This window comes from Miscanthus floridulus, chromosome 8, assembly GCF_019320115.1.
Source record: "Miscanthus floridulus cultivar M001 chromosome 8, ASM1932011v1, whole genome shotgun sequence".
Taxonomy (NCBI): Eukaryota; Viridiplantae; Streptophyta; class Magnoliopsida; order Poales; family Poaceae; genus Miscanthus; species Miscanthus floridulus.
Window position 1 is genome coordinate 47,366,116 of NC_089587.1, and position 24,502 is coordinate 47,390,617.

The window sequence follows — 24,502 nt, forward strand, 5'->3', positions numbered from 1 at the left end:
GTGCATAGCAACAGTACATGCTTGCCTCTGCTAGTAGATTTACCAAACTATCCAATTGCTTCTGTTGGATTCGCAAGGTAGTTCATCCCTAAACCCTCCATCACTATAGAGCAAATCAACAAAGCCAAGACCAACAGTAGGGGCGGATCCAGTAAAAGGACACAGTGGACATATGCACACTTGATAACTTTTGTAGAAAATCGAATTTGGTAGACTTGATATTAGATCAGATCTGAGTACACCAAATAGCTTAGGTTAGGGTTTGGGTCCTCGGCTTCGCACAGAAGAGAGAGCAGGGAAGGGATGGCCGTACCTGTTGGACGCTTGTCACCGGCGAAGGGTCCGGCGAAGACATGGCGAAGGGCCTAACGAAAACCTAGGCACCTAGCGTAGGGCTACCGCGATGGTCTGCAGTCGCCACGAGAGAGAGTGCGCGGGGGCCCTGCGCCCTGGTGGCCGGCGGCGGGAGTCCTGTATTGCCATGCCGGAGGCAGGCAGCCTGGCGTCCTTGGCCAGCGCCCTCGCCTGATGGGTGGCTCCCTCGCCTAGTGGGCTGGTGCCTCATCCGTGGGGGAGACATCGTGGAGGAGTCAAGCGCGTGCGAGAGGAGGCGTTGAGGGAGTGGGGGAGTCGCGCGGGGTGGGAGGCGGCGTCGGGGGCGAGGGGGAGGCAAAAAAATTCGCACGGATGGGCAGAGCGACGACACGAAATTTTGTCGCACGGGGGAGGGCAGGACGACGAGGCGAAGTTAAATTGTCGCACCAAAAAGTGTCCACGCTTTGTTTTTTTAGTTGTAGGAGACATGGCCAATTTGCTTTTGTTTTTGTAATAATCTTTTTTTCAACCAGCAAATCTAATACCCCTTAAACCATTGACTTCGCTCTCCATTGTACCAAGTGATGCCATCATCGTCATCCACTTTACTTCCTTCGTTTTCCTTTTATTTGGAAATGGGTTCCACTACCACATTATATTTGCAAAGTGAGATTTGACCGAGAGGAGCATGGCCCACATCACAAGCTCACATCACATCTGACCAATTCTAGACACATATGTTAGCTAATATCGATCAGAAGAAGGTGCTCATGTTCACTGGCATATACATTGACTTCTTGTTAATTATAGTGGTCATCACCAATGGGGCAATAAGGCTTATGGAATTTTTTTATATATAGCAAGAATCTCTTGCACGGTAGACAACATAAAACCATGTGACTGTCTTTCCAAAATAGTCTCTGATACTATGCATTGTTATCCGATTTCCAATCCTGTACATCACAGTTAATTCATGTGTCCAGCTTATAAAAACAACATAAATGACATTATCCATTAGAGGAGGTGGTTTGATCGTCAACTCTAAGCACTGTAGTTAACGTGTGACACTCTTAGGGAGGACATCAACACCATCAATACATCCACACCTACACTAGTATAGATTACTGGACCAATTACTCATGCTCGTGCACATCAAAGCAATTATCAGGTGAGTTCGCTCTTAGACTTGTGTCCAAACTTACTTGGACCATGGAAACTTGCACACTCTTGTGTTGATTAGGAATGATGGAGAACATTATTAACAAGGAAAGGGTCTATGCAGGCTGTATACATATTACAGGACTACAACAACTTGTGGCAGTCACAATGACTCTATATGGACTCTGATTTTGTTGTTTTAGTACTTAATAAAAATATTATCAAGTCTAGTTTCCAACGTATGTATCTATCCTCACGCACATAGCTTATAGGTGTAAGCCGCAATTATCGATTAAGTACAGAGACCTGTCTGCCGACAGTGTTGTGCCACTCTATTTTTGCCTAATGGGTCGTGTATCAAGTTGAGTCCATTAACTATGCATCCTAGAGTTGGAGCATGATCTCAACACCTTGTGGTCATCCTCCCATCTACTAATAAGGTTTACAACCGCCAAGAACAACTTAGATTTTGTTGATTTCGATTATATATTTAGCCATTTCTACTTTGCCTTGCAACATGAGTGTCGTATAGATTGCTCGTCTACTTGTCTTCAAAACTCCACCATATTGTGATTAAAGATTGAAACCTTCATATTGATCTAGCAATTCAATACTTGTTCTTGCTAGTTCTTTGATTGCTTATAGGATGAGTGCCCTTGTGGCTAGGTTGATCATGCTCCCACAAGATCACGAGTGACTATTAGAGTTGGTGTATCCGTTGCTAAGGTCCAATCAAAGATATCTATCTCTACCAAAATATATGGCCACCATACCCCTACTCCCATCAGCCTCTCCAATAAGCTAAGTGGTTAGACAAACATGAAGCGAAGCGAGTGTTGCGCTAGCCTACAAAAAATGCAAGCTACCTATCCACAATTCTAGTGATTATGATCTCTAATTCACACAATGGCTAAGTCACTACTCTCTAAGTTAGTGAGCTCTTAAAAACTAACTAAAGAGCCTCACTAACCAAACTAGACAAGACACAAGCTAGCTCTCAAAACTAGTTAGACTAAAGAGCTTAGGTACACTAGGAAAGTAAATACACAAGAGAGGTAGTGAGTTATACAGTCGTGGCAAGAGAAGATCAGTCAATCACAATGAATACTAAATGAATTTCTTGGAGACAAGATGACACAATGATTTTTCACCAAGGTTCACTTGCTTGCCGGCAAGCTAGTCTCCATTGTAGTGATTCGCCCACTTGGAGGTTCACGTGCTAATAGGCATCACACGCCTAACCCGCAATCGAGTGCCGCACAACCAACACAAGATGGGGATCTACAAGCTACGAGCAATCCACCAGAGTATATGTTGGCTCTTCGCCGGAGAAAGGTCAAGAAACCCTCATAATCACCACAATCGGAGCCGAAGACAATCACCTTCCTCCACTCGATGATCCTTGCTGCACCAAGCCATCTAGGTGGCGGCAACCACCAAGAGTAACAAGCGAAATCCATAGGGAAACACAATCACCAAGTGCCTCTAGATGCAATCACTCAAAGCAATGCACTTGGATGCTCTCCAATCTCACCAAATGATGAATCAATCAATCTAGATGAGTGAGAGAGGAATGGCTAGGCTCACAAGGTTATATTCTCAATAGAAATGGCCAAGAGAGAGAGCCCAAACCGGCCAAACCACTTATATAGGCACCCACACGAAATAGAGCTGTTAGGGTCAAGGTGTGGTACCCCTACGCACTGACCGGGCGCGCCGATCAGGTTGACCGAACACACGCCTTCCCACGTCCAGTAGCGCATCTGTTGCCACATGTCACCGCTTTGAATGTTAGCCGCACGCGCGTCACTTAAGTGGCGACCGGACGCACCAACATGTGACCGGACGCAACCAAGCCGTGTAAGGTCATGTGCACGCCTACACCCCTGAGCAAACGATAGGACATGCCGTTAGTACGACCGGACGCTCCACAACATGGAGTCCGGTCTCACCCATTTTTACACCGAGAGGTCCAAAATCAAGATTTTTGTGACCTGACGCGTCTGATCAAGGGTGACCGGACACGCCCTAGCATTCGATCCTCTCTATCTCCTCTCAGCGCGCTACGTCAGCATACGTCATCACTGACTAGACGTAGGCCCTATGCGCCCAGTCCTTCACCTGCTCAGTGTCCGGTTACAAATCGAGGACACGTCGTTCTCTGCACGCCACTGACTAGACACAGGGGCAGATTCCTATCCTTGCGCAACTCCTCCTTTTCATCTCCAACTTCTCCACCCTTGATCAAATGTGCTAACCACCAAGTGTATCACCTTGTGCACGTGTGTTAGCATATTTTCACAAACATTTTTAAGGGTGTTATCACTCACTAGAATATAAATGCATATGCAATGACTTAGAACATCTAGTGGCACTTTGATAACGGCATGTCACGATGAGTTTCACCCCTCTTAATAGTACAACTATCTATCCTAAATGTGATCACACCCACTAGGTGTCTTGATCACCAAAACAAAGAGCTCCTATCAAATATACCTTTGCCTTGAGCTTTTTGTTTTTCTCTTTCTTCTTTTCCAAGTTTGAGCTTTTGATCATCGCCATTGCCATAACCACCATCATGATCTTCATCCATTTGCTCCTCCACTTGGAATGTGTACTAACCTATCTCATGTTCACTTAGAGCTAAGTTTAGCACTTAGGGTTTGTTGACGGTAGTTAACAACCATTATAAACCATCAATAAAACATGTATAAGGGCACAATAGTGATCACCAATAAAGGTCTAGGGGTTTAAACTAACAAATTCCATGAGTTTTGGTGAATCTGTATTTTCTATAGGGTTTATCTAGAAAACCGTCAAGGTGGACCTACATGTCAGAATTAATCATGCTTATCTATTGCAAAACGGGCACCAGAAGGTTCCAAAGGACTCTAGAGGACACCACACCAAAGCGGGAGCCGAGGGGCTACCAGGTGGGGCCACCCATAAGCCTCTGCCTCGTTATGTCGGTTCTCCACTGCCTCCTAGGTTGCATCTACACCATTCTTTAAGCCGGTTTGATCCAAGGGTCATGATAGACATTCTGGCCTATATATATCACCCCTGCCCCCTCCCTCAGTAGATCCCTAAAACCCTAATTCATATCTTCAGGATCAGAGCTAGCAATCAAGAAAAGATTAGTCCTCCATAGGATCTAGTCTTATAAATAGAAATAGTGAGATAGAGAGTGAGGGAAGAGTTTGGAGGAGGTGTCGGCCTATTGGTGCTCTCTCTATGGCTTGTACCTTGGCGAATTCAAGTTCTACCTGAGCTTGCTTTTGAGATTTCTCTGGTAATCAACTTCTGATTCAAGTAAGCATCTTGTTTATATTGTTCATTAGGTTTGCGACTCTTTTGAGTGCTTTATTCTCTACATAGGGGGAGTAAAGTATTAATCGTAAGTGTAAGCATGGTGCTTAGACTTGGGTTAATCATGGAGGCCCCCTACATTCCGAAAGGTTGTAGATCGTGTGTGTGACATAAGTTCTATATAGCCTGTACTATATAGCTTCATTGATCCTTTGTATTCCACCTCCCGTCTGTAGGTGCAAGTAGAACGTGGCTGCGAAGGAAAGCATCCTCTGCTAGTGTCTTTCCCGAGTAATTTCCCTAGTTGAATAGTAGAAGACATAAGCTTATCCAAGTCAGAACTATAGAACCTTAGTTATCCTCTCTACGCTCTAATTTATTTTAACCTTGTTGCTACCCCTAGTTAAATTAGACCGTAGTTAGTCTCACATGTTTCCCTGTGGATACAATACTTGGAATACCTCTAGGTGAAAGCTACAGTAATATTCGTGCGCTTGCGGATTTATCTGCGTGCATTAAAATATACCAACAGGGTTTTATTAATTCACCAAAACCAAACTAGAGCTTTGAATCTCCCCCTTTTTGGTAATTTATGACAACCCTTTCACCAAGATATGAATTGAAATTCATTTGAATCTATGTTGCTTGCTCAAGCATTTTTACCATGTGTAAAGGATTTTAGACAAGTTTCATGAACCCAAATTGGTAGCATTAGCTCCCCCTACATATGTGCTAAGAGTTTAGATAGAAGCTTGCACATATGCATTTATTAGAGTTGTGGGAGAGTAATGTCTACCAAATGATGCTAAGGTATAAGAGATGGACCTTTGAAGCGTGATACCAATCAGAGTGCACCAAATATACCATCCTTAGCGCCATCGTTAGTTAGATACCTCTTGCAAAGACAAAGAACTAGATACCCCGTGAGATCAACATTATAAACAAGGTTCTAGTACCACTTGTGAAAACAAATGCAAGGCATATCTAAATATCATCCTATGCATGCTCGTTTTTCATTTCATCAATCAAAGCTACAACTAGCATACTCCACACAAGCCTAGATATTAAATCTAAAAACTTGTGCCATGCAAGCAAACATATGAAACACACATTCAAGGTTCTCCCCCTTTGTCATCTTTTCCCTATCTTTGTGCACTAATTTCTCCCCCTATGTCAAGGTTCTCCCCCTTTGTCATCAAGACCACAAAGGTTCAATTTTGGATAGGTTAAAATTATCAATGTCAATCAATAGGGTGAGGATCATTTTTCCCAAATTTGGTTCAATCTAGAACACTTGCCAAAGATATTTAACTTTGTTTGATCCAAGGACAAGCTTCTTCACACCTCATTTCAAGGGTTATCTTGACCATGTTGAGTTAAACACTTATAGCTCATTTTCTAGATCAAACACTAGGTTCACAAGCCCACAAACATGTCATATGCTACCACTAGATCAAGTCAAGCATAGAAGCAATAGTGGTACCATATAGGCACCAGATTCATTTGATTTTCATGCATAAGCCTATAAAACATGAGGAATGACTAGATGCATTAAACAAGTCCTTAGCAAAGGATGGATGCATGCCAATCAACTTTTACCTTGCATTGTTCGATGAAGAGGCATGTCATATAAGTGGGGGTGCATCAACACATATTTGAGAAATCCAATATGTTCAACTCATTCCTTAGCTTGCAAAACCTCTTCTCATCTAATGGCTTGGTGAATATGTCGGCAAGTTGATCTTCGGTGCCCACAATCTCAATTGAAATGTCCCCTTTTTGTTGATGATCTCTTATGAAATGGTGGCAGACATCAATGTGCTTTGTTGTTGCATGTTGAACCAGATTGTTGGTTAGCTTGATTGCACTCTCATTGTCACATAGCAATGGCACTTTCTTGAACTTGATTCTAAAGTCATTCAAGGTGGCCTTCATCCAAAGAATTTGTGTACAACTACCAGTGGATATGTATTTGACTTCGACGGTTGATAATACAACACTATTTTGCTTCTTTGATGATCATGAAACAAGTGATCTTCCCAATAGTTGACATGTGCCCGAAGTGCTCTTCCTTTCAACCTTGCATCCCACATAATTGGAGTCAGAATAACCAACTAACTTAGACTTTGCACCTTTGGGATACCACAAACCAACATTTTGTGTATGCTTCAAGTACCTTAATATTCTCTTTGTTGCCTTCAAATGACTTTCTCTTGGTTAGGCTTGAAATCTTGCACACATGCACACACTAAACATGACATCCGGTCTTGATGCGGTCACATAGAGTAGGCTTCCAATCATAGATTGATACAACTTTTGATCCACCATGTTGCCACTTGCATAACTATCCAAATTGCCATTTGTTCCCATTGGTGTACTAATGGCCTTGCTCTCATCCATTCCAAACTTCTTGAGCATATCTTTGATGTACTTGCCTTGACTCATAAATGTACCATTCTTCATGTGCTTGATTTGAAGACCAAGGAAGTAACTCAACTCTCCAATCATGGACATCTCAAATTCATTTGCCATCATCTTTCCAAACTCTTCACAAAAGTCTTGATTGGTTGATCTAAATATGATATCATCAACATAGATTTGCAACACAAACAAGTCATTTCCAATCTTCTTGGTGAAAAGTATGGTGTCAACCTTTCCCATCTTGAATCCCTTAGAGAGAAGAAAATCTCTCAATCTCTCATACCATGTTGTAGGTGCTTGCTTCAATCCATACAATGCCTTCCTTAGCTTGTACACATGGTTAGGCTTCTTGTCATCTTCAAAACCGGGTGGTTGCTCAACATAAACCAACTCATTGATGTAGCCATTGAGAATTGCACTCTTGACATCCATTTGATAGAGCTTGATGTTGTGGACACAAGCATAGGCTAACAAGATCCTAATTGCTTCCAATCTAGCAACTAGAGATATGTTTCTCAAAAGTCAAGACCTTCTACTTGAGTGTAACCTTGTGCTACTAATCTTGCTTTGTTTCTTACTACTATCCCATCTCTGATCTTGCTTGTTTCTAAAGACCCATTTGGTTCCAATCACATTGTGGTTCTTTGGTCTCTCAACTAATTCTCATACTTAATTTTTTGTGAAGTTGTTCAATTCTTTATGCATAGCATCCACCCAATCAACATTATTCAATGCTTCTTCTATCTTGTTTGGTTCAATGGATGACACAAATGAGAACTGCTCACAAAATGATGCCAATCTTGATCTTGTTTATATACCTCTAGAAATATCTCCAATTATAGTGTACAATTGATGATCTCTTGCAATGTTGGTTGGTTAGAGTATTGGAACTTGATTGCTTGCACTTACTTTATCATTAGGTTGAGATGATGAGCTAGCCACTTGATCTTGCACATTGTCATGAGAACCACTTGTACTTACTTGATGTGTATCATCTTGCACATTTGAGTTAGAGAGCACTTGCACTTGATCATCTTCATATCATTCACTTGCCTAGGCCTTAATTCACCAACATCCATGTTCTTCATGGCATTTGAAAGTTGAATGTCTCTAACATCATCAAGATTCCCATTTTCATCTTGGGAACCCTTGGTTTTATCAAATTCAACATCATGAACTTCTTCAACTTGCCAATTTCTAAACTCTATATGCTTTGCTTGTAGTGGAGTAACCAAGCAAGAATCCTTCATCACATTTCTTGTCAAACTTACTCAATCTAGTGCCCTTTATTCAATATATAGCATTTGCAACCAAAAACCCAAAAGTATGCAATTTTGGGCTTTCTACCATTCAAGAGCTCATAAGGTGTCTTCTCTTTCAATGGGTGACAATAGAGGGTTGCTACAATAGCAAGCCATGTTGATTGCTTCGGCCCAAAAAGATTGACTCACATTATACTCACTAAGCATAGACTTTGTCATGTCAATAAGGGTTCTATTCTTTCTCTTAACAAGTCCATTTGATTATGGAGTGTACTAGGCCAAGAATTGATGTCTAATTCTAAAATCATCACATAACTCGTCAATTCTAGTGTTCTTGAACTGACTACCATTGTCACTCCTAACTCTCTTGATAGTTGTTTCAAACTCATTGTGTATGCCCTTGACAAATAATTTGAAAGTTGCAAACACATCACTCTTGTCCACAAGAAAGAATACCCAAGTGTATCAAGTATAGTCATCCACTATCACAAAGCCATATTTGTTTCCACCAATGCTAGTGTATTGTCTTGGCCCAAATAAATCCATGTGCAACAACTCAAATGCCTTATTAGTACTCATTATGCTATTCTTAGGATAGGTGTTTCCAACTTGTTTTCCGGCTTGACAAGAGCTACAAAGTTTATCCTTCTCAAATACCATATCTTTCAAGCCTTTAACTAGAAAGTGCTTAATCAATCTATTCAATTGTTTCATTCCAACATGACCAAGCCTTCTATGCCATAACCAACCCATTCTAGACTTAGTGAACAAGCATGTTGACAATTGAGTTTCAGTAGCATTGAAATCAGCCAAGTATAGATTCTCATATCTAAAGCCTTTGAAGATCAAATTAGAGCCATCTACACTTATGATCTCTACCTCATCTACTCCAAATATGCACTTAAATCCATGATCACACAATTGAGCCACAAATAGCAAATTGAAGTTCAAGCTCTCAACTAGCAACACATTGGATATGCTCAAGTCATTGGATATTGCAATCTTATCAAGCCCTTTGACCTTGCCTTTGCCATTGTCACCAAAAGTGATACTATCATAACCATCATTACCATTGGTGTTGATTGAGTTGAACATTCTTGCATCATCGGTCATGTGTTGAGTGCACCCACTATCAAGAACCCAATGCCTTTCTCTGACTTTGTAATTGACCTACAAAAGAAAATCAATTCATTTTAGACACCGAAACTTGCTTGGGTCCTTGAAGGTTAGTGACCAAGCTCTTTGGAACCTAAATGGCTTTCTTCTTTGAGCCCACAATTGTTGTACCAACAAACTTAGCCTTCACTCCATTCACACCCTCGATAAGCAAATAACAAGAATCAAACTTAATTGAGGATACATTAGTGTTCTTGTTCTTGTTCTTGCAATATTGCTCCACATGCCCAACTTGCTTGTATCTATTGCAAAACCGACCGTTGTTCTTCACAAAACTAGTCTTGTGAGGAGCAAAGTGAAAGCTCTAGTTTGGTTTTGATGAATTGATGAAACCCTAAGTGCTAACCTAGTTTATCAAAGTGAATATGAAATAGGTTATGCACATTCTAAGTGGTGGAGCAAGATGGAAGTGATCATGATGGTGATAGCCATGAAGATGATCATGTGCTTGGGCTTAGAAAAGAAGAAGAAAGAGGAAAACAAAAAGCTCAAGGCAAAGGTGATATCCATAGGAACTTTTGTGTTTTGATGATCGAGACACTTAGCGAGTATGACCACATTTAGGATAGATAGCAGTACTATTAAGAGGGGTGAAACTCATATTGAAATGCGGTTATCAAAGTGTCACTAGATGTTCTGACTCATTGCATATACATTTAGATTCTAGTGAGTGCTAAAACCCTTGAAATTGTTTGAGAAAACATTCTAACACACGTGCACAAGGTGAAACACTTGGTGGTTAGCACATTTGATCAAGGGTGGCGAAGTTGGAGAAGAGGTGGTGCTATTTTCAGTGGCTGGACTCTGACTCCCGTAGTGACCGAACTCGGTGGTGGAGTGTCTAGTCAATTTTAGTGAAGGTGGCATGCTCGGGCTTGGTCTGGTCTGTGACCGGACGTAGAACAGTGAAAGTGATCGGACACGCAGGGCCTGCATCAGGTCTGGGCTGATGTATGCTAACGTATGTGTGTACGCTTGGCCAGAGGCAATCGGACGTAGTTGCACATCTGGTCATCAATGATCTAACACGTCTGATCGCAAAAAATCATCTCTGGATGCTTATTGGAAACGAACTAACGTTGGGAAGTCACAGGGAGCGGCGTGTCTGGTCATGGCATGGCCATGGCATGCACGCGAGTGCCCTAACACTGATCAGCGTGTCCAGTCCTGCAACAGGCACGTCCGGTCTTGACTTAACCATGCAGGCGTTGGGAGTTAGCCATTAGAGATCAGTGGCTTTGCTGAATGGAGGTGACATGTGGCAGTGATCCCATAACCGGACGCTGGGGCATCTACATCCGGTCAAACCGACTGGCGCATCCGGTCACGTTGTGTTTGCTTATAGTAGAGAGCCAACATCTGTATTTTAAGGGGACACCTATATAAGGTGTTTGGCTCGCTCTAGCTCACTCTCTTAGCCATTTGCATTGACATAGCAGCCTTGTGAGCTTAGCCAAAGCCCTCTCACTCATCTCCATCATTGATTCTTCATCTTTGTGGGATTGGGAGTGAATCCAAGTGCATTGCTTGAGTGATTGCATCTAGAGGCACTTGGTGATTGTGTTTCGCTGTGGGTTTCACTTGTTTCTCTTAGTGGTTGCCGCCACCTAGATGGCTTGGTGCAGCGAGGATCATCGAGCGGAGGAAGGTGATTGTCTCTAGCTCCGATTGTCATGATTGTGAGGGGTTCTTAACCTTTCCTTGGAGGAGAGCCAAAAGGTACTCTAGCGGATTACTCATGGCTTGTGTGATTCTCATCTTGTGTTGGTTGTGCGACACCTGGTTGTGGGTTTGGCATGTGATGTCAATTAGCTCGTGAACCTCCAAGTGAGTGTATCGCCACAATGGGTACTAGCTTGCCATCAAGCAAGTAAACCTCAATGAAAAATCTTGTGTCATCTCTTGTCACTGGGATTCTATTGTGATTGATTGGCTCCATCTTGTGATTGGCTCATTCCTCGACACATCGGTATAAACATTACTACCTCTCTTGTATTTACATTCTTAGTGTAGCTAAGCTCTTTAGTGTAACTAGTTTTGAGAGCTAGCTTGAGTCTTGTCTAGTGGTTAGTGAGGCTCTTTAGTTAGTCTTTGAGAGCTCACTAACTTAGAGGCAGTGACTTAGCCTTGTGTGTGAATTAGAGACTATATTATTTAGAATTGTGGTTAGGTGGCTTGCATTTTTAGTAGGCTAGTGCAACATTCTCTTCGTCTCATTTTTGCCTAACCGCTTTGCTTAAGTATTGTTGTAGATTTTTTAATAGGCTATTCACCCCCTCTAGCCATTAGGACCTTTCACAAAGGCCGTCTTGCCTTTCTTGGGGGTATAGCCTAATCCCTCTTTGTTGAGAGAAAACCTTTGGCTACCCAAGCACTTTAGCAAGCAGGCCTCACCACCAAGGCATTGCCTAAGCCGCGAGTGAGCTCATTTACCTCCTTCTTAAGGGTTTTATTCTCAACCATTAGTGAGGCATCACAAGTGAAACCACCACTACTAGATGAGGTAGAAGTGGAAGTGTTATAAGAAGGGTTAGTGGGAGCAACAATAATAGACTTATAGATGGATTCATCAATTATATCACAAGTTAAGCCTATGTCACATTTTTCAATTACTTTTTCTTTTTGCTCAACAAGAATGGAATAAGCCTTTTCAAGCTTAGTGTGAGCCTTACCAAGCTTCTCATGGGCATCCTCTAGCCTCTCATGAGATGCATTGAGCTCATCAAAGGCTTGCTTAATGGCTTTTAGTTCATTATGCAAGTCTTTGCATTCCCTTCTCTTGATGTCAAAGTGAGTTTTAGCATATTCAAGTATGTCAATTAGTTCATCTTTAGTTGGTTCATCGTCATCATCACTATCACTTTCACTTTCACATCAATCATCATGAGATTGTACCTTAGTGGCCTTAGCCATGAAGCAAGTTGATGGAGTGTCGAAGAGAGAAGGCTTCTCATTTATAGCAGTGCTTGCAAGAGCCTTCTTCTTGGTGGTCTTCTCATCATCACTATCATCATCATCACTTGAGGAAGCATCACTATCCCAAGTGACAACATATGAACCACCCTTCTTCTTCTTCTTGAAGGTCATCTTGTCCTTCTTCTCCTTATTGTCCTTTTTCTTGCTCTTCTTGTCATCATCTTCATTCTCACTATTGTAGGGGCATTGAGCAACAAGATGATCCTTGCTACCACACTTGAAGCACTTCCTTGAATCATCCTTGTTCCTTGATGATGACTTCTTCCTTCTTTCCCAATAGCCCTTCTTCATCATGAATTTGCCAAATCTCTTCACAAAGAGAGCCATCTTCTCATCATCAATCTCATCAAAGCTTGAGTCGTCATCTTCACTTGATGTTTCTTGCTTTGCCTTGCCCTTGGACGATGATGTGGCTTTGAATGCCACACTCTTCTTCTTCTCATACTTCTTGTCATCTTTCTTCTCCTTGTTCTTCTCCTCTTTCTCATCATCATCTCTATATGTATCATTGGTCATCACATCTCCCAACACTTGGTTTGGTGTCATGGTGTTCAAACAACTCTTCACTAGAATAGTGACCAATGTGCCAAATCTTGATGGCAATCATCTCAAGAAATTCTGAGAGAAGTCCTTGTCCTTCACTTCTTCACCAAGTGCTTTGAGATCATTGATAAGCACTTGTAGCCTTTGGAACATCTCCAACACACTCTCATCTTCCTTCATCTTGAAGCTAGCAAACTTCTCCTTGAGAATATATGCTTTTGCACCCTTCACCACATGAGTGCCCTCAAAGGATTCCTCCAACTTCTTCCATACCTCATGAGCCATCTCAATGTTCTTGATTTGCTCAAATGTCCTCTCATCCACAGCATCATGAATGGCACTAAGAGCAATGTTATTATTTTAGAGCAAAACTTCTTCGGTCGTGGAGGGAGCTTCTAGATTTGCTACCTCAATGTTGGTCTCCACCACCTTCCACACATTTCTATTGATTGACTTGATGTAGGTGGTCATCTTAGCCTTCCAATAAGGATAGTTTGAGCCATCAAATTGGGGTAGCTTCTTAGTATTGTTGATTTGAGCCATTTTGACACCGAAGGTTGTTAAACCTCAAATCAAGGTGACCACAGCTCCGATACCACTTGAAAGGTTCTAATGGCTAGAGGGGGGTGAATAGCCTATAAAAATTTCTACAACAATACTTAAGCCAAGTGATTAGACAAATATAAAGCAAAACGAGTGTTGCACTAACCTATAAAAAATGCAAGCCTCCTATCCACAATTCTAGTGATTATGATCTCTAATTCACACAATGTCAAAGTCACTACTCTCTAAGTTAGTGAGCTCTCAAAGACTAACTAAAGAGCCTCACTAACTAAACTAGACAAGACACAAGCTAGCTCTCAAAACTAGTTACACTAAAGAGCTTAGCTACACTAGGAAAGTAAATACACAAGAGAGATAGTGAGTTACACCGCCGTGGCAAGAGAAGATCAATCAATCAGAATGAATACCAAATGAATTCCTCGGAGACAAGATGACACAATAATTTTTCACTGAGGTTCACTTGCTTCCTAGCAAGCTAGTCCCCGTTGTAGCGATTCACCCGCTTGGAGGTTCACGCGCTAATAGGCATCACACGCCTAACCCGCAATCGGGTGCCGCACAACCAACACAAGATGGGGATCCACAAGCTATGAGCAATCCACTAGAGTACTTTTTGGCTCTCCACTGGGGAAAGGTCAAGAACCCCTCACAATCATCATGATTGGAGTCAGAGATAATCACCTTGCTCCGCTCGATGATCCTCGTTGCACCAAGCCATCTAGGTGGCGGCAACCACCAAGAGTAACAAGCGAAATCCGCAGCGAAACACAATCACCAAGTGCCTCAAGATGCAATCACTCAAAGCAATGCACTTGGATGCTCTCCAATCTCACCAAATGATGAATCAATCAATCTAGATGAGTGAGAGAGGAATGGCTAGGCTCACAAGGTTGTATTCTCAATAGAAATGGCCAAGAGAGAGAGAGAGCCCAAGCTGGCCAAACCACTTATATAGGCACCCTCACTAAATAGAGCCGTTAGGGTCAAGGTGGGGTGCCCCTGCGCACTGACCGGACGCGCCAGTCGGGTTGATCGGATGCACACCTTCCAATGTCCAATCACACATCCATTGCCACGTGTCACCGCTTTGAATGTCAGCCGCTCTTTGCAGCTCGCGCATTACTTAAGTGGCGACCGGACGTGCCAACATGTGACCGGACGCACCAAGCCACGTCAGGTCACGCGCGCGTGCCCCCAAGCAAACGATTGGATGCGCCGTTAGTAGGACCGGATGCTCCACAACATGGAGTCTGGTCTCGCCCATTTTTACACCGAGAGGTCCAAAATCGAGATTTTCGCGACCTAGCGCATCCGGTCAAGGGTGACCGGACGCGCTCTAGCGTCCGATCCTCTCTGTCTCTTCTCCATGCGCCACGTCAGCATAGGTCATCACTAACCGAACGCAGGCCCTGCATGTCTGGTCCTTCACCTACTCAGCGTCTGGTCACAGACCGAGGACGCGCCCTTCTCTACGCGCCACTGACCGGACGAAGGGGCAGAGTCCAGTCCCTGCGCAACTCCTCCTTTTTATCTCCAACTTCTCCACCCTTGCTCAAATGTGCTAACCACCAAGTGTATCACCTTGTACACATGTGTTAGCATATTTTCATAAATATTTTCAAGGGTGTTAACACTCACTAGAATCTAAATGCATATGCAATGAGTTAGAACATCTAGGTTGCCCTTTGATAATCGCATTTCACGATGAGTTTCACCCCTCTTAATAGTATAATTATCTATCCTAAATGTGATCACACCCACTAGGTGTCATGATCACCAAAACAAAGAGCTTCTATCAAATATACCTCTGCCTTGAGATTTTTATTTTTCTCTTTCTTCTTTTCCAAGCCCGAGCACTTGATCATCACCGTGGCCATCACCACCATCATGATTTTCATAAGTGCCAAATTTTGATCCGTCGGTCACCGTTAGTGTGCCTACCAGTTGTCTGTTTTGCTATCTTCTTCCCAATGGAGATCCTGAGCACATTTGGTTCCATTCAGATCACCCTTGTCCACAATCACCATGTTGCCCAGCCGCCATGGATCACCATCGTCACGGACGCCCTCACCAATGATGCGCGCCATGCAGGTCCGCAGACGCCCTCGTCTGTCCTGCCACCGCCTATGCTTCATCCACCTGTCGCGTGTTGCTCAACCCTCACCTACCGCTGGCACCTAGCTGCGTGGAGAAGCTGAGAGGGATGAGGAAACGAAAGACACGACTTTCAAAAAAAATATCAAAAACATTTTAGCATCTATAGTACTAAATAAATGTACTCAAAAGATTTTTTTTCATAGTGGATTTAATAAAAACTATTGATATTATAGTGAACGGAGCATAACTCAGCTGATTAGGTTTCTCAGGTTGAAACCTATCTAGCCAATTTCAAGATTTAAGCCCTCAATTTAACGTGGCCGTGTGGGCGATTATACTTTTCTGAATTTAGACGTGGTAGTTGTCTAACAGTAAGATTCTCATAGTTCATCTATATATTTTTTTAACAGAGACACTATTTATTTGTATCATTTATCCCTGCCCTGTACAAAGTTACTATCACTTTCTATTAGTACAAGTGTTTTCATGGGCAGGGTGGGTATCCCTGTATCTTCAGCCCTTCGCAGAAGCTTCATGTGATTCTCACATAATGGGGGCCCAATTGCAACGCAGGGTTTAGGGCTGCCATTCGCACTAGCCCATGGCTTCTCACTGGATTCATTTCCGCCCAAAACACAAACTTTCGCCGTCCCGGGGCGAAGCGGCGGCGTCCGGATACGGGATACCATGGCGGCGGCGGCGGCGGCGGGCGCGGCGAAGCTGGGAGCGGAAGGTGATGCGGTGGCGGTGGAGGTTCGCCTACCGCCTCTGTTGGAGGCGGATCCCCTTCACGCAGAGAAGAAGGTACGGCGCAGGCGTTAGAAAGAAGCTCGGCTCTTTTCGTAGGGTCAACCCATATGAGAAGCCTAATCGATTGTAGTATTCCACTTGGTTATGTGGAGTTTGGTCAAGGCGCGGATAGTTCAAGTTTAGTTACTGGATTGGAAAACTGAGCTTTTTTTGTAGGGAAACAGCTAAAATGATCAGAATTTGTTTGTGGTTAAGGGAGGGAGGGAGGGAGACTAAAGGAGATGAACTTGCTGGGAATTTCTTACTCACTTTTACTTGAAGTAGACAATTGCTGGATTTTATTTTCATTTTGCAGGAGTACAAGTGTACAACCTAGTCGATGAGTGATATTGTTAATTTAAATCTTTATTGTTTGAGCTGATGTAAGGAGTGTTTATTCCTGTTTCTTCTAAAAATTAAGGATCTTCCCTTTCTTATAGAGCAAAGTTTTGCATTCCTTAAGCGAGTTCTGATATGATAGATGGCTGTTGCTGGCCCTGAAGAGAACTTGTCCAGCAGAAAAGGTGTCTGCTACCGTTATCTGTGTGGCGTTTTTTTCTGACACGGTAAAGATTGTTGTTCTTTGGTTTCTATCAACTTTGTAGTGAAAGCCTACTGCAGTATCAATTTCTGAGTGATTTCTTGTGATGCTGGGTTAATAAAAAGATTTTACCAGTATTGTTTGTCATGTGGATTTCCTTTATTTTGTGTTATGGTTGAACAGTTTCATGCCAGATGTTGAGTTGGAATAAACTGACAATTGTGTTTTCTTTGTTGTCATACAATTTTGCTAGTCTTATTTTTCTGTGGAGAATTACAAAAATTTCCAGTAAGTTCCTTTTGTTTCTTCTTAAATGCAGAGGATACTGGAAGATAGGAACCTATCTTGTGAAATTCAGATTCCTGTTACATGTTCTGCTGCCGATGCCCTCAAATTACTGGATCAGATTATTGAAGCTGCTAGGGTAGTGTACATGGATGAGGTATTCCATGCTGTGTCACTCATTATTGATTGGTTCTTGATTTTATTCACCTCTACATTCTAACGAGATGATCTCTGTGAATTTTCTGCAGCTAGAGCTTTATTTTGCAGGAGATGATGTCGGTCCATTCTCTGCAAGGAATGAACTTGAATCCCTAAATCTTTTGTTCAAAATATTGAAAAAATTGCAACTCACTTCCAATGCAGCTGCCAAGAAAGTACTACAGATTCTACAGGATGAGATAGTTGTGAAGCTCAGATCTGTTGGAAAGTCAGATGATGCTCGGATGGTTGTTCAAACACAGAACCATGATGCTGAAGATTCTCTTCTGAAATGGGGAGAGCATCTTGGTGTTAAATCTAAATTGCAGATAGCTTGTAAGTCCCCATAGAATTTGCTGATAAATTATGAGTGCTTTGAGCACATTGCAATGCCATCCATTGAAAATTGAGAGCTTTTCCTACATTCTTTGTTAGAGTATGCACGTAAAGAAAATCTTGATGTTACAATCATTTGGTGTTCATTAGGTTTTTATCTTTTTACACTTAATTGTGTTTGCAAATCAACAATGTCTATTTGAGTTTTTATGTTCATCCTATTATAACAAATGTGCTGACAATCTTTATGTTAATGTATTTTAACCAGAAGATAGATGAGAGAGTGGAATAGATGGCGAGTCAGTAGATGTCATTCAATGATCTAGTGAGAAGTTTGTTTACTCTTTGCTGAATAATAGGACCCTTAGCTATTCTACTAAATGTCTTATCGAACTTAATTTCACTAAAATTGATCATTGGATCTTCATGGATACTTATTTGTATCAGCATACATATCATTTATCTGATTTCAGAAGGTTTAGTTTTTCAGGGAGCTGGAAGAGGAATGGTAGCTTCTGAAAGTATAGGTGTGGGGGATATTGCTCTTGAAATTCCAGAGTCCCTCATCATATCTGATGAACTTCTTTGTCAATCTGAAGTGGTACGTTCTCCTTTGGTAATCTAATTCCCTGTGTTTCTTAAGCACTGAAATACTTTCAGTACTGACTGACTCAAAATGTGGGTTTCTGATTTGTCTATAAATAAATCTTTCTATATTGTTTGCAGTTTCTTGCATTAAAAGGTTCCAATAATATCACTTCTGAGACTATGTTATTGTTGTGGAGCATGAGAGAGCGGTATAATCTAGCTTCAAAGTTTAAACCATACTTTGATACACTCCCAGCAAATTTTAATACAGGTACAAGAATTTTATTGTATTTTGTAAGAGAAGTCCTTAATCTAGTTCAAATAATAATTTCACCAAATGCCCTTCCAGGCTTGAGTTTTGGAATCGACGCCCTTGCTGCATTAGATGGAACCCTTCTTTTTGATGAGATAATGCAAGCTAAGCAGGTAATACCATTGTGGTTTGTGATATTGTTCTTTTAATTCTGTAAATCACTGCTCAATTGGTACAAAGCAGTAATTGGTTCTTTATTGCAGCACTTGCGCCAGCAGTATGATGAATTATTTCCCTTACTATGCACAAATTTTCCTGAGATATTCCGGAAGGATGTGTGCACATGGGATAATTTTCTGTGGGCATGTGAACTATGGTATTCCAACAGTATGATGATTGTTCTAAGTAGTGGGAAATTATCAACTTGCTTGGTTCCTGTTGCTGGACTTCTGAATCACTCGGTTTGTAGTTCTGTCCCTGGAAGTTTTCTTTTATTAGTCTTCAGATTTGTTTCTCATGTTCTCTTTTTCATATTTTCTCAAGGTGTCCCCTCATATTTTGAACTATGGTCGAGTAGATGAAGCTACAAAATCATTGAAGTTTCCTTTGTCTCGACCCTGTGATGAAGGGGAGCAGTGCTTTCTCAGTTATGGGAAACATCCAGGGTCACATCTCGTTACATTCTATGGTTTCCTACCAAGAGGAGATAACCCTTATGATGTTATACCTTTAGGTAATCTGTTACGGTAGTTGTATTCCTAGCTGCATGTAGATCTGCAAGTAGAGAGGTTACTTCTGCTGTCTTTCCAATGAAATGTTTGTTGGCCTAGATCTCAAATGCCTAATTTACCTGTTACAATAGTTAAGTCTGGCTATCTTGATTTCTGTCCAACCATCATAGCCATTTCAATTGCTTAGGGACTAGGCACAGTTTCCATGAATAGCAGGCTCCCTGTTTGTGATCAATAGATTTTGTGCATCCTTTATTTCTCTATGCAAGCAAGTAAAATCTAGATAAAATCATATTACAGATGCATGATTATGTGCAGATCTTGACACATCTGAGGATGTTGAGGATGGCACAGCTCAGTCTGTGACTACAAGCCAAACCACTCATATGGTTCGTGGGACATGGCTGTCCAGATCTAGAGGGTTTCCCACGTATGGTCTGCCTCAGCCCTTGCTGTCCCATCTCCGTGCTGCTCTAGGTTGTAGTATAGACGAATCCACTATGGAGGCTGATGTAAGGATGCTGTGATGTTTTCATGAATGATGTGCGGGCCACGTCATTTGATCGATGTTCATCTAAATCCCATCTTTTCATTGTACTTTCAGATAAAGGAAAACGACAAGGTGGTGCTGGAAACAATCCTGTCCATATTTAATCCCATGCTTGAAGTATTGCCTGAGCAAGATGATTCCAACCGGTGCTGCTTCGTGCTCAAACCCATTTTGTGCTGATGCCATACACCAGCATCACTTACCCACTCTAGTTCATCTGATTCCCTGCAGGGAGGGCGCCAGTTGGGATGTGAAGCTATCATTGGACTACAAAGATCTGCAGAGAAAGATAATATCGTCCTTTATCACTTCCTGTACCTCAGCCTTGGAAATTTTATAACTCCTGCTAGATGGAATCATGGATGGAAGTGCTTCACTAATTGAATTGCAAGAACACACACGCACTGGGGCCCTGTTGGAATGCCTCTGCTGACGTGTCGATTGCGAAGCTGTTGCACATGGGTTATCTGCACCAACTGCAATTTGTGACCATCTCTACTAACTGAAGTTGCTCGTCATGAGTTGCTTCATCCGAGGAATGCGGAGTCATGGGGTTGTGCTTCCGTGGCTTGTGATGATTTAAGTCGCACCTGATTGTTACCGCATAGTAGCATTTGGTGAAAGAAGCTACGTTTGAACTAGTTCATTGGGAACCGAACTTGCTTTTGGATTTTTGGTGAACGAAAGCTACTTTTGAACTAATTTCAGCGCAATGTGGTTGTGGTCCATGTGCTAAAATCGCTAAGCAGGGCTATAATGTGTGTTGAAACACTTTGTATATTCGACAATACATATTGGCCATCACCGCTAGTACTGCTAACGGCCGGTGCCCGCTCTAGTTATAAGAGCGTCTCAACCAGATTGAGGATATCCAATTCTCTATATGCAGCTTAAGGGAATTGAGAAAACAGACTTTTGGAGTATTGGGAAATTGTGCTCTAGTTCTAGTAGATTGAGGGAGAAAAGAGGATTGAGAAAAAAAACCCTGCTTGCTCCCCTCTATTTGAGGGATTTTTTTGAGAAAAAAAATATAGGAAAAGGGGATCTGCTCAGTTTTTTTTTCACCCCGTTCCTATATGATAGTTTTTAATTTAAGGAAAGAGAATTGTTTTTAAGGAAAGAGAATTGTTCTTCTCAATCTAGTGAAGTTGACCATCAGTCTTTCTAAAATTTACTTTTTCTGTATCTTTGTACTAACAATTTTTCTGTGTCGTGCACTCTATAGAGTTATTTTCGCTCATCATCTTTGACTAGCGAGATATCTGGAATAGATAATCTATATTTGAAGTTTCAATTAAAGAGTCAGTTGGAGGGTTTTTTTCTCATCAAAATATCTATTTCTATACATTACAAAGGATATAAAGAGTCTCGAAGTTACTCTAAGTCCTATGTGTGACATCAGTCTCAACCAGAGCTTTCTTAAAAGATTAAAAGATTGCTTCCCTAGTGATCTTGTTTTTACATATTGTCTAAGCTAACGTGGTCCGTAAAACAAAGATAAGTGATTTGATGAAGTGTAAGTAAACGTTCATTAAATATTGAGATGTGTGTAAGAAAACTTCGCATATCTGTGAGACAAGTATTTATTGTTAGCCAACGTCATTATTCGTAAGGTAACGTGGGTAGTAACTACTCCATAATGAAGTGCATTCAAAATTTGTCCTCAAATATAATACATTCTAGAGGACAAAAATCAATTTTACATTTAATACTTTCCATTTATCAACCAATCACCATTAATCACGTTGATGATAGCATCTGGTTAGGAATTAAAATGAGGGTACATGCGTCTTTTATGTTTTCTCTTAATTTGTCTTAAAATTTATAGAACGCGCTATATTACAGGACAAAGGGAGTAGGTCATCTAGGTGTGTATTTTGGTTGGTGACCACTGTCCGGAATAAACAGTATACCCTATATAATATATGAACGAGTCCAGGACATCTTAATTTTATTTATCAGTTGAATTCACTCTTGTGTGTACAGTGATCCTCTCGCTCTCAGTTTATAGATAAGAAGGCATGTTATAAGAAACTGGACCAAAACTCATAGGAGTATTTAATTTGCACTCCATCAGTTCTAAATTGTCAGCCTGTTCGCTTGTTGGTTTCAGCCAGCCCAAATCAGCCAGTCAATAGTGTTTTCCTCTCATAATAAACCAGCACCAGCCAGCCCAAACCAGCCCAGAAACCAACCAGCGAACAGGCCGTGTAAGTCCTAGTTTTTTAGATATAAATATAGTTTTTGCTAGCACCAAGATATATATTTTGTCTAGACATAGGTATGTCATAAAACCACAATGGCTTTCAATTTAGAACGGAGGGAGTAATGGTTTTGTGAGTTGTGACCACACATTGAGCTTCACCCATATCACAAATGTTAGGAGACATGTCTCAATCGAATTAACATCGTCATAATTAATACCTCAACCAAATGCGGTGTATATGAGCAATCCTCAATAGTATGAGCTAGTTCTAGATAGCTTCTCTAGCGATGTTTACTAGACGGACATAACAACCTCACATGATCTTGCAATGTGTGAGACTAGGGCCTCGTTTAGATTACGAAAAAAAGTGAACCCGATGAATAGTATTACTTTCGTCTTATTTGGCAAATATTGTCTAATCGTGGACCAACTAGGCTCAAAAGATTCATCTCGTGATTTTCAACTAAACTGTGTAATTAGTTATTTTTTTTACTTACATTTAATACCCCATGCAAGCGGTTAAAAATTGATGTGATGGAGAGAGAGTGAAAAAACTTAGAATTTGGATGACATCTAAACAAGGCCTAGCTTTTAATCAAAAGATATTTTCTCTCTTCTACTGAAATATAAAATAAATGCTTAGAACTACCTCAAGTGGATGTGGCCAATGCTTGCTCGCCGCCATGCCTCTCTGCTCCATGAAAGAGTAGAAAAAAAAAGTAGAGCAGCCGGTAATGAGCTGAAGCTCGTCCTGTCAGCTTCAAGGGGCTCAGCCACGAGTTCTTCGAGGAGACACAGAAGAAGCAGGAGCAACCGTTCCTTCGGATCCCGTTTTTGTTCCAGTTTTTGCTGGCCTCCCTAGCTGCAAAGGGACACTGACGCTGTGGGTCTGGCTTCATAACCCGGGCCAGGTTCGATAAAAGGAACCATGCAACGCACTCTGGCTGATACACGATCTGCCTCATGAATGATTATTGGGCCCACTTGCTTGGGCCTTGGTAGAGATAGCAACAGGTAACCGCTACGCAACACCCAATGAGTTTTTACCTTATTAGGATATGGGCATGATCAATTTCTATACTCATGGGTACGTACATTAGTGAGAATTTCATGTTTGCACTGATTTCTCGATTTTTCTGATAGGATGCATCCAAACTTAAGTTTTTGAAAATTAGTCCGCTTTTCAACATGAAAAAAAAATAGGAGCGATTGCACTAGTTTTAGGATGGGGAGGGTTGTTGATTTTGACAAAACCAATTTCATGGACTTTGTTTAGTCGATTGTAGAGCAGTACCCACCAAGATATAATGAAAATATTCATGTGCTTATCTTGAAAACTTTTCCTGAAATTAAAACAGACTAAGGTATGCTGTTACAAAAAGACCGAGTCAAAGGTCGTTGACATAACCATTGCATATGCTCATCCTAAGGAGTAGGAATGAAAACGGATATTTTCCGACCGTATTCGAGACCGAATCCGTTTAGATGGGTTGAAGTATGTCCATATCCAAGTCCGGATATTAAACATTCGATACTGTATCCGTATCCAAATGCTCAAATTGCATATTTATGATGTCGATATCCAATCTTATCCTATCTAGCATAGCTCACGCTATCCGTATTCGAATCCGAATCCGTACAAAAATATAAAAACCAAATATAATATCAGTGATACCCGTCCGTATCCGATCCGTTTTCATCTCTACTAAGGAGCCATATAATCCTATCATTGAATGGCCAAATGAACCTACTGATGTTCCATCTCAGATTAAGCAAATCAAGCTTTTGAATGTGAAACTTCCCAACGGCAACACTACCCTGCTCCGTCCTAGGTTACAAGTTATTAGTTATTGAAAACTTTTCGAACCATCTCGATGTACATAGTTAATTGTTTCTGAATGGAGTTTTATGCTACAATGGGTTTTGTCGAACATGAATTCACTCCTCTCTCTAGTCTCTTTATTTAAACAATGAGTTCTCTTCTATTCCAATCTTCTCCCCTTTATCTGAAGTTATAGGCTTCCAATAAAAAATTGAATTCAAATCAATTGAGAATTTTCCTCATAATTAAAATAAAACACTTGATTTCTAACGTGAAAGTAATTCATTAGAAGTTAACTAGACACACCAGCGCGTCAGGCATAAACGAGAAGCCACTAACCCGACCCAGCCCATTAACAGAAACACGGGTCCCACAGCTAGCA

General features: G+C 41.4%; 2 protein-coding genes across 3 annotated transcripts; one reads left to right on the forward strand and one right to left on the reverse strand.

The window, feature by feature from the left end:
- Positions 1-13,220: 13,220 nt before the first annotated feature.
- On the reverse strand, positions 13,221-15,811 carry LOC136468998 (uncharacterized). The gene is made up of 2 exons (XM_066467364.1): positions 15,666-15,811; positions 13,221-13,500 (listed from the first exon to the last, which is right to left on the reverse strand). Exons 1-2 carry the CDS (start codon positions 15,809-15,811, stop codon positions 13,221-13,223), a joined length of 426 nt encoding a protein of 141 aa, XP_066323461.1.
- Positions 15,812-16,417: 606 nt separating this feature from the next.
- On the forward strand, positions 16,418-21,002 carry LOC136471892 (uncharacterized). Of its 2 annotated transcripts, none has more exons than XM_066469642.1 (11): positions 16,418-16,625; positions 17,471-17,593; positions 17,685-17,970; positions 18,453-18,571; positions 18,697-18,829; positions 18,908-18,984; positions 19,075-19,272; positions 19,355-19,544; positions 19,861-20,054; positions 20,147-20,238; positions 20,324-21,002. In XM_066469642.1, exons 1-11 carry the CDS (start codon positions 16,509-16,511, stop codon positions 20,430-20,432), a joined length of 1,638 nt encoding a protein of 545 aa, XP_066325739.1. In that variant the 5' UTR covers positions 16,418-16,508; the 3' UTR covers positions 20,433-21,002. The 2 variants fall into 2 exon arrangements, with proteins under 2 accessions (XP_066325739.1, XP_066325740.1); XM_066469643.1 differs by lacking the exon at positions 16,418-16,625 and adding an exon at positions 16,955-17,176.
- The last annotated feature ends 3,500 nt before the right edge of the window (positions 21,003-24,502 follow it).